This window comes from Mchenga conophoros, linkage group LG18 (assembly GCF_057382185.1).
Source record: "Mchenga conophoros isolate Kocher_MC1m ecotype Shallow Benthic linkage group LG18, M_conophoros_male_GT1.1, whole genome shotgun sequence".
Lineage (NCBI taxonomy): Eukaryota > Metazoa > Chordata > Actinopteri > Cichliformes > Cichlidae > Mchenga > Mchenga conophoros.
Genome location: NC_140543.1, coordinates 10,779,906 through 10,796,290, shown reverse-complemented (window position 1 = coordinate 10,796,290; position 16,385 = coordinate 10,779,906). Strand labels below are relative to the sequence as shown.

Below are 16,385 nucleotides of genomic sequence, written 5' to 3'. Positions count from 1 at the left end.
ATGACCCAAAACATACCGCTAAGGCAACAAAGGAGTGGCTAATGAAGAAGCACATCAAGGTCATGGAGTAGCATAGCCACTCTCCGAACCTCAATTCTACAGAAAATCAGTGGAGTTGGCTGAAGCTATGAGTTGGCAAGTGACAGCCAAGAAACCTAAAGGCTCTAAAGTGTTTCTGTAAAGAGGAGTGGGCCAAAAACTCCTGAGATCTGTTCAAATCTGATGACCAACTGCAAGAAATGAAATGAAAATTAAACTGCCATAAAAATTAGAGACACGTACACTTCTTAAGTGAGCAAATTCAGCTGGCATTTAGCTAATTATTTCCCCTAATGTATATCTATGTAAAATGTGAGATGCCTTTATCATAAGCAGCAGAAACATTTTCCTCTAAAATAAAATATATGTAAGAATATGTGAAAGATACTTTATTAATATTAGGAAGATTAAAGCCAAATATTGAAGAATTACACCTGCACCTCTGTCATTAATTTAAAAACATCTTTTAATCTGCTTATGCTCTCTTAATCTTCTTAGTTTGCCTTGATAGCTGAAATGACTTTTTTACCTTCGGTTTTGTTTGTTAGTTTTACTGAAATCCTGAATTCTGTTATTTACTGGGAACTAGAGCAGGGAGATATGACCAAAAATATTTATCATGATATACATTTGAAAATTTGCGATAACGATGATATAATTGACACTAGACAAAACACTTTACAACTCCACAACTTTATTAGTGCAAAAAACAAAAACCATCAATGTATTTTCACTTAAACAAGCAGCTGTTTTTTATGTGCATTAAAGTTATATAAAAATTTAACAGTGCAAATGCAAATTCCTTGCTGACCAAAAGGCATTTCCGGTGGAAATTGGCCGACATATCCTCAGCATAACCATGTATAATATCCACAAAACTTAAAGAGAGGTTATACACACACAATACGGTAATATTATGTTGAAGCACAGTATGTATCACTCCGCGAGGCTCCTGCCTACGATAGCCGTAATGCTCCGACAATCCATCAAGCGATGCGGGTTCGTAGCTTAGCAAAGTCTGACGGGTGAAAGCTAAACCAGTTCCACACCACTGAAGTTGCAGCATTTTTACAAACCAGTTCTGGTTCATCCGTTTCATTCAACGATCTGCTTTCGCCCTTCTCATTCTCCGTCGCCGCCATACTTTTTCCGCCATGTGAGTATGAAAACAAAGGCACTGCGTTTAACCCATATTCTATCGCGATATTTCATTTTCTTATCTTTGCCCAATATTATACCGGTATTACCATGAACTGTATGATATGGCCCAGCCCTACTGGGAACTTCTTGGCTCTTTATCACATTTGAAGTTAACCCTTTGGCTTTTATTATGGTTTAAAAGTGTGTGTGTTTATGTGTGGGGTGTGGCCAATTTGATTGGCAAGGGGGCAGACACAAGTTGCTGGAGCCAATCACGTCAATCCAAGGCTTCACCTCTGCTAACTGAGGCCACTGAACTCCACTGTGTTGCAGTACTGGTGGTTTTTGAGGGCATTTAATGAAACTGACTGACACAATATTAAATCCCGCTGTGTGGTACAACAGTCTGCACTGATCAGTATTTTATCAGTTTGTTACTTAGCTTAATTAGTAAAATAATTCCCAACTCAAAGAGCTGGAAAGAAGTTCACACCCCAAAATCAGTGCTGCAGCACGCTGGATTGTTTTCACACATTTTGATGTGACGGTTGCTATAACATGAGGCTGAGCTAGCTAGACATAAAGAAATAAATATATTGGGGACTGTAGTTAGATAAAAGATAAATTAAAAAATAATAATAATTAAAAAGGGCAGCACGGTGGCACGGTGGTTAGCACTGTTGCCGCACAGCAAGAAGGTCCTGAGTTCAATTCCACCATCAGGCCGGGGTCTTTCTGTATGGAGTTTGCATGTTCTCCCCGTGTTTGCGTGGGTTCTCTCCGGGTACTCCGGCTTCCTCCCAAAGTCCAAAGACATGCAGCTTGTGGGGATAGGTTAATTGGACAATCCAAATTGTCACTAGGTGTGAATGTGCAAATGAATGTGAGTGCAAATGGTTGTTTGTCCCTGTGTGTTGGCCCTGCGACAGACTGGCAACCTGTCCAGGGTGTACCCTGCCTCTCGCCCTATGACAGCTGGGATAGGCTCCAGCGCCCCCCGCGACCCTGAAAAGGATAAGCGGAAGCGAATGGATGGATGGATAATAATTAAAAAGACATAAAAAAGAAGTTTGTGTTCTTTAAGAAATGACGTCTTTGCCATCACAGTTGTTGTTGCAAGAGGGATCATTTTGTTCCAGAGAGTTTGAATCCTGGCGGGTCTATTGTTAATCTTTAGTGATTAAAAAATAAAATGATAAAAGATATATTTTACTTGAATCAAAATCTTTTGTTGTTTATTTTGCCTAAAGACAATCGAGTTCATTTCCCTTACTTTGACTTGATACATTTAGCTTAGTTTGCTGCACCTCGCCTGCAGATGCACCTGACCCTCAAAGTTTGAAATCCACTGAATTAGCATTTTTTTAAATTTCATATAGAAATCATCAGCATCTATTATCAGCATATGTTGATAATTTAACATTCATCGCATTTACATACAGTTTCGAAAACAATTGACAGTCTTCTGATTTTTTTTATGCGAATAATATGAAAAAACACATGAGAATAGAAGTGCAAATGTTATCTAGCATCTACAAATAAATGAACACTTAGTGAGATGTAACAGCTTAACCTATGTGTGTCTTCCCTGTAGTTCCAGGTGTTTGTTCCTCACCTCCTGTTTAGGAATGCTGACGTATCCCAGGTGGGGCTTGTAAGGCTTGTATGGCTGCTTGGAGAACAACGTCTCGCCAAATACAGGCTGAAAGAGGAAGGAGGGCTTCTCAGAATAGTTCACCACCACCACAAAGAGCGACACTGCCACAATCAGACTGGTCGCGATCAGGGACTTCCTCTGTGGAGGGAGAGAAAGCACATTCATGAGAAGCCTGACCAGTACACAGAATAAAACCTGAATATATGTTAGAGCAAATCTAAATGTGGCCTTTCAGTATTTTCTGTGGTTTAACAGCTTGGGCTGAATGATAAGCAGAGAAGAAGGTTTGCAGTTTCATCGTAAAACTGTAATTGTGAAAGTCAACTATTTGTTTTGAAAATAAAATAGCATGATAAAAACATATTTACACTAAAAAGATAATTGTGTGTTAGATTCCAGATGCCAACAGTGCACACAGTTGTGCATGAAACTTAGTGGGGAAAACAACACTTTAACATTTAATAACACTGAGCTCAAAGGAAAAGATCAGTGAAAACAAGTTCAGCCAACAGTGGCACGATTCTTTCAGCAAACTCAATACATGTTGACGCTGCAAACCCCTAAACTAGATTTAATCTTATTCTTCAAAGATTTCAAAACAGAAAGTTAAAGCTTTAAGTTGATTATTTCACTTAACAAGACATCACAAGACATACAAACACAAATATATTGAGTACATTAGAATACAACATGATATACACAAATTTCTCTAACTGTAATTTTGTGTGGTGATTTATTTTCACTCCTGATAATCTCACAAGGTCAGGCTCTGCTGTTTGTTTGTTAGTTACTGAGCGTGTGCATTTTGCACAGCTAAATAGGTAAAATTGAAGGTGACAGTCATTTACCAGGATGATTGCTCGTGCACATCACCAGGAATTCATGGCATTGAGCTTCATTTTTGTTAAATATGATGCCGCATTTTAATGTCCTAATACCACCGCATACAGTTAGGTTCACGGATATTTAGCACTATGACCCAGCTTTTGTTATTTTGCCTTCGTATATGACAAAATGTAGCTTAAATGATAAAAAATTTAAAGTATTGCATCAACTGTTTTAGGAAATTCTCCATTTTTCATAGGCTGACATGATTTTAAATATGAGTGTTCACATCACCAAATACTGTTTCCTTCTTTGATATGCTCTGTTACACCCTTACTGCAGCCGCCTTCAGTTGGCGCTTGTTTGTGCAACTCTCTGCCTTCAGTTTTTTTGTATTTGATAACTAAAAAAACATGCTCCGCTAGGTTGAAATCATGTGACTGACTTAACCATTAAAAAAAATGTCCCATTTCTTTACCTTCAGAAACTCTGGGGTTGCTTTTGCAGTATGTTTGGGGTCATTATCCATTCGCACTGTACAGGACTGTCCGATCAGTTTTGCAGCATTTGGCTGACTCTGAGCAGAGAGTGGGTCCTGTACACTTCAGAATTCATCCTGCGGCTTCTATCAGCAGTCACATCAGTAATAAACACCAGTGGCCCAGTTCCACTGGCAGCCATGCATGCTCTTGCAATAACATTGCTTTCACCATGTTTGACAGATTTGTTGTGTTTCTTGGACCATGAGCTCTTTTTCACTCACCCTCCTTTCACTCTAGTTGTTTATACATATACACCATTTTGCATGTCATATTCTAACTCTAACCTGTGTGTTATTTGTCCCGTCTCTCTCCCCTCATACCCCACCGGTCACAACATAGCTGCACCTCCCTGAGCTTGGTTCTCCCGAAGGTCTCATCCTGTTAAAAGGGAATTTTTTGTCCCACTTTTGCCAATAGCTTGCTTGCAGGGGGTCATCTGATGGGACTTCTGTCTATTTTTGTAGGGTCTTTAACTTACAATATAAAGTGCCTTAATGCAATGTTAATTAAATTGCATCAAAGTCCTCTTCTTGGTTATATCTATGCAAAGAGGGATTTTTTTAAATAATTGGATGCTCTTTTAGATGTTTTGTGGCAAACTTGGCCTTCTTGTTCTTGTTCACACCTTTGTAGTTTCTCTATGTTCATGTCGATTTTAACAATGGTACATCTAATTCATTGAGAGTGTTCTTGACTTGGTTAGACGTTGTGAGGACGCACTAATTTTGTTAAACCTCTTGAATTAAAAGTGAAAGCCTGCAGATTAATGACATCTTGGTTGTCTGCTTAAAATGCAATTTTTAGTGTATACAAGAGGTAAATTGTGTTACTGTTCAGAACTTTATTTATGGGCCTAATTGTATTACATTAGGTTGGAGAAGGAAGACAACCTTGTGCATGAGGCTTATTCAGTCACAAGAACCTCTGTAATGGATTTTTTGACTATTTTGGGGAAATCTGAATGGGTCAGTCAGTGTTTTGAGTTCAAGGCAAGACTAGCTGCTTGTTGAATGTCCAATGACTCACTGAGTTGTCCTATTTGTGTAGAGTACAAAAAAACTCTATACAAGACCGTACCTCCTGTGTGCCCATGTCTTTTCTCCACTATATCAATTTTTTGTCATAATAAATTTATCTAGTTTTATACTCTTCATCTCTCCTGAAAGATTACTTCTGCAAGAAGAAAACCAGGCCCCACTGTATTTTCCACAACAACTCGCTAATAAATAATAGAGAATTGTATTTGCCTGGCTTGTAGTCATAATCATGAAACAGAGTAAACACGACCATCGGTTTTGATCAAAACTCAAAAAATGATTTGTTTTCATGATACTGTAAAAAGAGTTCACCACTGCTAGATACTGATGCATCTGCTAATACAGCTTAACTGTCTGAGTAAAACCTCCTACAGAACAAATGAGGATATAAGTGCATCTTTCTAGGGCCCACGGAGATATGAGCCCTCGTTCTGTGAGAGGATGTTTTCAAGTCAGAAACTTTATAAGGGAAGAAAATGAAAGTTAAATTCAATCATTATGTTTTCAATTACAGACTTGTGAGTCACAATATCCTCTTCCTTTCACTTCAAATACATCGAATATGAAAAGATTCCTGTGAAGTCCTCCTCCTTCCTATGTAGTCAATTTGCAGAGATTAACCCTTAATCTCTGCTCACTGACACACGCAATTTCCCTCTTTCTAGTGTGACTGAGCCAACACACCTTGAAAAAGCTGAGCTGGCACAGGCAAAGTCGTAATCAATTCTGTAGGAGCGTCACAGCTCAGCTTGAGGTTACTCGACAGACGTTCGTGGCTCTCAGATGATGATTGTGTTCTACTTTTCATCTGGTTGCACTAATGCACTGACTGTGCATAAATGATATGAGCTTCTTTTCTGTTTCAATATTTTTACTAATGAAGCAACAGCTGGGGCTGCATTAATACAAACGGTGCACAACAGCCCCACGATCATATGGAGGTAAGAGGTATTACGGCCTGGCTGAAAGAGCTGAGTGATGAATAATGGATAAAAGATAGAGGACGAGGAAAGGTCTCACAGACAAGAAGATATTGGCAGGGCAGAGCTGGAGATCAATAGATACAAGAGAGAAAGAATCGGACTGTAGTGAAAGAAATCTGAGGCATGCTACAACAGCTCTCAGCCAGAGGGTGATGATAGACTGCAGCAGAGCCAGAGATGCTTTATTTTTTTTCTCTTTTATTCCAGGAAACTTTAATAATGTGCTGCTAATATAACACACGGCAGCAGGAAAGTCTGGGTTTTTAAGAAGGTGCTGTTTTGCAAATTCTTTGAATTTATCTGATGTTGGGGAGATTGAATGTGGCGCGTGGTAATGGTGAAGCCCCCACCGCCAGCCTGCCTGCACCACCACAAGCTCTGATCTCCAACATTAAACATCCCAAGGGAGACACCGGAGGCTGTGCTCTTCAGAGATGAGATCAAACATTTGGTGTGCGGTGGGAGTGGGGTTGAAAAAGACGGCGACCATTTGCTGCCCTGACAAGCCTATCACACTTTACCAGTTGCATGTTTGTTGCATCATACATCATTTCATGGCATTACAACCATCTTTGATCATAAACAGACTCTCAACTTTGATCTGGCATGAAAACAGCACAAAGGGGACCAATGAGAAATCCCTTTTCCACTCGATCAGTACTTTACAAAATAATATATAACACTTTCCTGAAAGAACAGTCAGTTATATGCCACCCCCCCCCCAAAAAAAAAGAACAAAAAAGTGGCAGGTCGAGGTTTCTGAAAATGTGCTGTAATAGCCAGTCATCAAGAGTCCATAATGGAGCATGAAACCAATCCTTTATAAAGCAGGAGGGTTCATCATGAGGGGGAAAAAACAACCCTCGGCTCAGTCTGCAGAGCTGCAGCATCCATCTGTTCTCATGAGGACAGAAAATTTCCTTGTCTCCTTCAACCTCAATCTGGCCACAAATCACAGGGGAAATGATGTGTCAAAGACTGGAGGCGATTGGAGGGCTCCATGTGGGCGTTGTGGGGCACTGAACCTCCACTAGCTCGAGCGAAAGACTCACAACTTCTCTCCTCGTTTGCTCATCCATCAGGGTGATCACGAGTCAGCCTGTTGAGGCGTGTGACACAGAAATTGAAAGGCTCAGTATCAAAGGAGGAGTACAGTCGGGGAGTGGGACCATTAACACCATCATAGAGGCAGCAGAACAGCTATAAAGTTTCAACATTAGAGCTTTCGGTCAATGTTAAAACATTTCGCTTGAGCAATATGACTCCATATGCAGCTGCAACGACCTTGTTTGCCATCACGAGATCAGACAATGATGGCCATTAACGGCACAGGCACTTAACGGCTGTAGCCTGGGAACGTTTCATATAATGCGCGCCGTCTGAAGGCTCTGAGTTGTCTATTTTTAAAAGTGCTAAAACCTACTCTTAGGAGATATTGATCTCAGTTCACCGGCAGACTGTGTGGGATCACTGGGCTCTGGTACATGAGAGAGCCATAATTTCCCCCCAGTCCCTCCTGCAGGGAGCCTGTATGAGCAGATTGCACACAGGAAGCTAGCAAAAGGTTATTGATGGCCAGCTTGTCCATTTGTGGCAATGACCAAACTGACTTGTCAGTTGTGCAGAAATTGAGCAATAGCAAGCTATGTGTTGTTATAAAGTACATTCAATCAAATGTCTGTATTTCTGTTTTATGCTATTTATTTTTACATTTTTACAGCTTTAGCTTTAGAGATCACACAAACACATTTTTATTTGCTTATAGTACTTCATCTGTACCTATCAGAAAGCCGTTAAAGAGGCCAAGTCCTCCTACATATCAAACCTGGTTAGCAGTAGTGTCCATAAACCTCAGACTCTGTTTCGTGTTTTAAATTCCATTGTAAATCCTTACACATCCACCAGCCTCACACCTTCTGCCACCCTCTGTAATGACTTTCTAAAGTTCTTTGTAAACAAGATTTCCTCCCTGCAGTCTGTCATTCCATCTTCACCTTCCAATCCCTGTGTTTTGTCTTTGTGCCATTCTGCCTTTAATCAGTTCGAACCAATCTCTCTCTCTCAGCTGCATGAAATAGTCTGCAAGGTTAAGACTACCAACTGTTCCACCGATGCTATCCCCTCTCGGCTTCTGAAGCAGGTTCTGGACTCAGTCGGACCTTTCCTTCTGGTCCTGATCAATGCCTGCCTCAGTTCTGGTTGTTTTCCAACACCCTTCAAGCACGCTGTTGTTCAACCTCTCCTTAAAAAGCCTAATCTAGATCCATCCCTACTCTCTAACTATAGGCCCATTTCCAACCTCCCTTTTCTGTCTAAAGTACTGGAACGAGCCGCCCTCACGCAGCTCCAGCTATTTCTTGACAATAACAATCTCTATGAGAAGTTCCAGTCTGGTTTTAGAGCTCGGCATAGCACAGAAACCGCCCTTCTGAGAGTTTTTAATGATTTGCTTTTAACTGTTGACTCTGGTTGTGCTGCTGTCTTAGTAACCCTGGACCTGACAGCAGCCTTCGACACTGTTGATCACAACATACTGCTATCCCGCCTTCAACATTGTGTCGGTTTAAAGGGCACTGTCTTAAAGTTTTTCCAGTCCTATTTGAATAATAGGAGTTTTTCTGTTCACCTTGGTGAACTGTCATCTCCCAGAGCTCCTTTAACCTGTGGCATACCTCAGGGGTCCATACTAGGCCCCCCTGTTGTTTATTCTGTACTTGCTCCCTCTGGGCGATGTGCTCCGTAAACATAATGTGTCCTTCCACATCTTTGCCGATGATATTCAGATCTACCTCCCTCTGAGGTTGAACTGCAATGTTTCTTTGCAGCCGCTACTCTCCTGCTTGTCTGACATTAAGACTTGGATGACTCTTAACTTCTTACACCTTAATGAAAGCAAAACTGAAGTCATTGTGTTTGGGCTTCCTAAAGATCCCAACTTCTCTCTTGACTTTTTGGGACCCCTAACCTCCGATTGCACTTCTTCCATTAAGAGTCTTGGTGTTATTTTTGACAATGCTTTTAAACTTGATAAACAAATCAGCTCTGTAGTTAAGGGATCTTTTTATCATTTGCGGATTTTAGCCAAAGTCAAGTCTTACCTTTGCAGGAACGATCTAGAAAGAGTGGTCCATGCTTTTATTACTTCACGGCTAGACTACTGCAATTCCCTCTATGCTGGCCTAGATCGTTCCTGTCTACATCGCCTTCAACTGGTGCAGAACGCTGCCGCTCGCCTGTTGACCGGTTCAAAAAAAAAGAGACCACATCACTCCGGTTCTCTGCTCTCTCCACTGGCTCCCAGTTGCCTTTAGGATTGATTTTAAAATCTTATTGCTGGCTTTTAAGGTTTTAAATGGCACTGCACCTTCTTACCTGTCAGAACTCCTTAGTACTTATCGCCCCAGGAGATCTTTGAGGTCAGCCGACCTGATGCTTTTAGATGTTCCCAGGTATAAATTAAAGACAAAGGGAGAGAGGGCGTTTGCTGTGGCTGCACCCAGACTGTGGAACAGTTTACCTCCTCACGTCAGACTCTCCAAAAGCCTAGAAACTTTTAAAACCGCTCTTAAAACTCACCTCTTTTCATTGGCTTTTAGAAAGGTTTAATTTATTTGTTTTATATATTTTTATTTTATTTTTATCAGCGAGGTGTTATTACGAAATTGTGTTCTATTGTATTTTTATCTGTATTTACTGTACAGCACTTTGGTCAGCCTTGGTTGTTTTTAAATGTGCTCTATAAATAAACTTGACTTGACTTGACTTGTAACAACACTACAGTAATACATGTAAAGCTTCATAATAAAGGCTCAAAAACCTCAGAAACATTTTTAGCTGATTAGTCAGTGTCACTGACTTCAAATGAAGTACTGTGCAACAGTTTTGAGGCATTTCTTATTTCTTTATGTTTTGCTAGTAAAATAGGAAGCACAGTAGGTGCAGCAATTTACTGAAATGTGTTCACACATACACGGAAATACAGTTCATAAGATAAAAACAGAGTTTGTACAATTCTGTAGGCGCTCACTGTTGTAGCTCTCAGGTACAACACAGGCTGCCGTGCCAAAGTGTCTACAGATACAACTTAAAACTGGTTCTTTACTAGGTTGTCTGTGTGTGTAGATACTATATTTGCTCATCCCTTGGGTTAGGAGTCTGTTTTTATGCTTGAATGATTTATTGGTCCGTGTCTTAACCACAAAAAAAACCCAGTCCTCTGAAAATGGTAAATTGGTCAGGTACAAAGACTGGACTAAAAATGAGTGATAAAGCAGACCATGTCCAAAGAACACCCACACCTGCTGAGGTGCTAGCCACGATGGTTGTGGTGGATTGGTTGGGAGCTCTGTTTGTAGTTTTAGTTTTTCCACTCAGGTTTTCACAGTCCTCAGTCTTATAGTAAGATAAGATATGACAAAGATTGCCATCCTTTCATTTTGACAAAGTAATTATTGTATTTGGGTTTATAATGCACGACCAAGGAGGTGATTTCAGAATTCCTGGAATAACACCACCCATCCCATCTGTAAACATTTAAAATTGTCTCACTCCTTCACTGAAGGCATTTTTACTTACAATGGAGTGTTATCACTTTTGTTTATGAAAAAGATCTGATACCTTCACTAAATATTACTAACTACGTAAATCACTAGGGCACTTTTCTTACTAATTAAACAACAAAAAAGGTATAATAAATCTGTAAACTGCAGAATAATCAACAAGTCGTGCGCAATTCACTTGTGTGATGAATAAAAATTCAAAGCAAATTAGCTGTTTATTTCCTCATGCATATATAGTGCATTCAAAATTTCACCTCCATCAGGCTCTATCTGAGCATGAAGAGAATACAATTTCCCACAAAGACTAATGCTCCAGCTCAGTAAACAACAGGGCCACACAGTAGTTCAATCCAAAAAGCTAATGGCAGTGGGTATTGGAATAATGAGAGGCTCAACCTGAAGAAAATGGCTCATGAAAAAACATATCTGGTAGCTATTTTTGAGTGTCTCATGGGCAATGGGCAAAAAACAGAAAATTACATTTGCAATGCAAAAACGCTACCTTGCTGGCTCCTGATTCTCTCCACCACGGTCCAGCGAGCAGTTAAAATCCAATTTCAATTAAGGTGTTTGAGAAAATATTTGAGGAGCCTTACTCTCACTCTTCCTCTTCATAGTGCTAGTGTTTCTCTCCAAGGCAATAAGACAGAAATATAAACAAAGAACCACTCCTGAGATTAAAAGAGGGCCCAGGCACATTACTTCACTCGTGTCATATTTCCAGCAAAGGTCTCGCTTCAAAGCCATCCAAGTACAAGATAACAAACTATTCTTTTCCCGGCGGAGGAAGAGGCCGAGTCTTTGCTGCCAGTAACACGGTCACGCACAGGTTCCCCTTCAAATTTCACCCACGGGAGCCTAGACTGCCACAGGAACTGAGAAATGATGTTAATATAATTTGCAGCTGTATCTGCATTTAGATTAGGTTCATCACTGTCTTATCAAGTTAATTGAGGAGTTATTTCTACGTTTAAACTTAATCTGCTTCAGTAAAGTTTCATGAAGGCATCACGTGTGTCACACTCACAAGTTCATGCTCTCACTTCTGTCTTTGAAAGGAATGTGTGGAGCGGCTATAGCGATCCATCTTGTCAAAATGGGATAAAAACATATAGAGGGTATTTTATTATTTTCTGTTAGAGTTTCACTTCTCCAGGCAGAGGGATAGTTCCAGTGTTAGCAGAACTACAGGCCTAAAGAGCCAACATAAATGTTATGACAAGAACCACTTCATGCTCAGCTGATATCTGTCGCATATGGTCCCTAATTACTGCCATTGGAATCATTCATTGTTATTCCCAGTATATCCTATGTTCCTTCTATTAATGCTGGAAGTGGGAAATGAACTCCCTGGTGCATGTCTCGCTCTCTCATGAGCAGTATCACATTTCCATTTTTGTCTTTGGGCTATGCAACAAGGAGGGTGGATAGTTACAATAATAAGTGGATGACAACAGTACTGGTTACAACCTTACAGAAAAGTATATGACAGTTGGATCAGATCACCCTACAGTGCCAAGTGTGGAAAAAGGTATGCCAAGTCAAACGTATTCTAGTTTAGATTTATGTTACAAAATGTAAGCATGCCTACTGACAGCATTTTTCACCTTTGTTTTTCACAAACTAAACTGTAGAGCCTAGACCTGAAGGGAAAAATCCAATAATATTCATATTTAAAGGTGCAAAAAGGCAAACCTTGTAGTGCTTAAGTTTTCATTTTCAAGAGATGAATATAGTTGTATTGTGGTTATTGACTACAATACCCTTGAACATTTTGATTCTGAATAACTATGAAGTTGATGCTGCTTTGTTGTAGAAAAATGGACTGTTGGCATAACTATGATCGTATAAAGTAGCATTATGAATTTAAACTTGACATGGGTTTAAAGTCTTAGCCACCACTCATTTCTTTATATTTAAAGAAAGGTAGGAAAATGGGAACTAGGTGCAGCGATTTATTGAAGCATGTGCAAACATAAATAGAAATAAAGTCCATCCATCCATTTGCTTCCGCTTATCCTTTTTCAGGGTCACGGGGGACGCTGGAGCCTATCCCAGCTGTCATAGGGCGAAAGGGTACACCCTGGACAGGTCGCCAGTCTGTCGCAGGGCTAAATAAAGTATATGGGGTAAAACCAGAGCTTCTTCAAAGCTTTTCTTTGGATGATGGCTGCATGTTTTTGATCTCATCTCTGTTTAAAAAGACTTCTGGTTTCTGGGAGGCCAATCCGTGACCTATAGTGTTTGTGTGTTTGTGATGATTGTTATGCTGCCAATCAGACACTTTCTGGATGGTGCTGCAAAATAGCTCAAACTCTGACAGTGCTTTGCTGTGTTCATAATTCCATGAAATCTGACAAAATCTCCAGGACCACTGGCTGAAATATAGCCCCAAACTACTGTGTTTTACAGATAGCTCTCACCTCATCTCATACCTCATCCAAATATTCTGATGATGAATTGAACCAAAAATTTGTTCCAAGTTTCACTTCCCTAAGAATGGCTTCTTGACAGCCACCCTTTAACTCAGACCATTTCCAATGAGGCTTTGTGAACAGTAGCTTGATCAAGTAAAGGCAAAGATGCATCACTTCAGTCCTGTGTCAGGTGGCTCCAGCCCAGCTCCAAATATATCTAAAACCTCCAAAGAGAAGAACTCACCTGGAATACTCACCTGCCTGCTAACATCCACTTCTCACTTGGATCCCGCCTGCCTCCAGAGATATCACTCCATACCTATGCCTCTCTCAAGTCAAGTTAAACTGTTCCATTCTTTTTCTGTCACACTTGGACATAGTTCAATCCCTTATGGACCCCTGGCTAACTCATTCTGTCCTCCTTCAACAGAACACCCGTCGTTGATCCAGTTAACAGTTGCCTTTATCTTCTTCATTGTGTGAAAATAAATCTCCTAACTGCATTCAGCGTGTTGAGTCTGAATTCAGTGTCTTCCCTTGTTTTATATTTTTGGAGTTTTTTAGTTGTAAGCTAAATCATTACTTTATAGTGATGATATGATACTTTTCATGAATCTCTTATTAAAGACTAGCACCCCAATTAATATGAATTGCAGATGCACTTTGGCAACCAAGCTGAATAGCGTAAAATCTGATTCTAAAATCAGCCAAAACACCAAACTATGGCTTCAAAATAACATCTGCAAACTACTGAGTTGATTGTGAATGTATCTGTCCAGTATTTTGAACGTTGCTTAAGGCACCATCTGCAGTTTTATTCAGATTGAGATTTAACAATATTGTGAAATTCATATCAAAAAACTTAAGTCAACATCCTTTTATTAGAGGTACACCCAAGCCCTTGAGTAGATCGCTATAAATAAACCCTATAAGTAGTATTTTCTTTTTATATATATTGGTTGACTTGGTTAGCTATAGAGGAACTCTTGTGAAATTACTTTCATACCCCAGGCACAGCAATGGATGCAGACGGAGAGAGACGAGGAGAGTTCAGATCCAGGAATTACCAAGGCTGGAGAAAACAGCTCAAATTAATGCATATATATATATATATAAATATATATAATATATATATAAATATAAAATGCACTCCACATCTCTGTTTCTATTTTCCCTGCCCTAATGAACTACAGCTGCAGCCGTAAAAATGAATGAGCAGCAGCAAAGTTCATTGCTCATTTGGGGGTTTTAAAACCTGATGATCCCAACCAAGCCCAGCAGAGGGGGCAGTCCCCTTACACAGCTGTCATGTGGAGAACATATGGGAGTAGAAGAGCACTGGTTGCAGCCTTGCATCTTAAAAACTGATCTGTGGAGCTCCTCTGACTAAGCCACTGGCCTGGAGAAACCCCCCAAACACTCACTAGGTTAGTTACAGTAAGTTAATCCAGAAGAACAAGGTTTATTTTCTGAATGAACACCAAGAACCAAATCCAGTCAACGTGTTTCATTCATTTACTTTGCCATGGTGTGCCCAGTAATGTGCTTCTCATAATCCAAAAAACACGCTTCTAAATAAATCACTTCTAGTGAGCATGTGTATGCAGCAGGTTTAAAAGGCAACCGAAATGACAGCTCCACTGGGCTGTGAGCGCTTTCATTTCTTGACAGAAAAAAATTGAAAAGAAATTTGAATTGTTACTCGCTCACAATTAGTTTGCTGACAAGTGTGGCATTTGAGGCATAATGTACTTAGCTATAGTTGGGAAATATAATAACACAGAACATGCAAGTAGTACTAAAACAATTAGTTAAATATTGTGAGCCTTCTTGAATGACAAATGAGAGAAATACATCAGTCCTTGCTTTTCAGAGATTTAGTATATACAATTTATATATTACTGGACATTTAAAGACCTCACCTTGGGTTCTTGGTGTTCTCTCTAATAATTACAGACAGAGAAGTTGTAGAAAAACAAACAAACAATAATTTCTTTCTACCATATTTTTAAAAAATAGTCACCATTCTGGGCTAAGGTTGTATTTACTGACATATGTTAAATCCAATATTCCAATCTTATTATTACCAGTGAGTAATGTCAGTCATGTTATATGACTGAAAATATTCAAACAATCATTGAGTGAAATTTTCTTAGTTCTGTATCTGTCACGATTTATATATAGTATGTAATATGCACAGCCACTTTACTGGGTACACCTAATCCAATCAGCCAATCACATGATAGCAATTCATTCTGTTGAGGCATTGACTGCTGAACTTCAAACTGAGAATGAGGAATAAAGGTGATTTAAGTGAACATGGCATGGTTGTTGATGCAAGAACAGGATTTTCCCACAACCATCTTACAGAGAATGGTCTAAAAAAAGAGAAACTATCCAAAAGTATCTAATTGATGCCAGAGGTCAGAGAATAGCCAGACTGCTTCAAGCTGATAGGAGGGCAACAGTAACTCATATAACCACTCATTATAACCAAGAGGAGGATCTGTAAATGCACAACATGTCAAGCCTGGAAGCAAATGGGCCACAGCAGCAGAAAACCGCACCGCGTTCCACTACTGCCAGCCAAGAACAGGAAACTGGGGCTACAATTCACACTAGCTCACCAAAGTTGTACAACAGAAGACTGAAGAAACATTGCAGATTGATGAAAAAACATCTCATAAGGCTTGATTTCTGCTGCAACATTCAGATGGTAGGGGCAGACAAAGCATGGATCCATCCACCTTTTCATGAAACTGTAATGATGTTAGGGAAATTTTCTTAGCATGCTTAATGCCCACAGTGGACCAATCTTCTTACGTCTGCTTCCAGCAGGATAACACACCATGTCACAAAGCTCAAATCATCTCAACCTGTCTTCTTCAACATGACAGTGAGTTCACTGTATTCAAATCTGATCAACAGTCACCAGATCTCGATGCAACAGGGGATATTCACATCTGATAAATCTGCAACTGTGTGACCAAAATCTCTAAAGAATGTTTCCAGTAAATTTTTGACAAAGGGGGTGAGAGGACAGTGCTGGCAAGGTGTAACTGAAAATACATGTAACAGTCTCCGGAGCAACGGTTACAAAATAATATAAAAACAAAATAAACAATAACTAACCAGCATCTTACAGATGGAAACATGACCAAAAAAAACAAAAAAACAAACTCATTA

At 39.8% G+C, this 16,385-nt stretch overlaps 1 protein-coding gene across 1 annotated transcript in view; it reads right to left on the bottom strand.

The window, feature by feature from the left end:
- st6galnac3 (ST6 (alpha-N-acetyl-neuraminyl-2,3-beta-galactosyl-1,3)-N-acetylgalactosaminide alpha-2,6-sialyltransferase 3) overlaps positions 1 to 16,385 on the bottom strand; it is a 115,840-nt gene that overhangs the window by 77,887 nt on the left and 21,568 nt on the right. Inside the window, exon 2 of the mRNA XM_085253380.1 lies at positions 2,795 to 2,974. Within this exon, the coding sequence (XP_085109506.1) occupies positions 2,795 to 2,974 (180 nt within the window). The remainder of the gene's footprint in view (positions 1 to 2,794; positions 2,975 to 16,385) is intronic.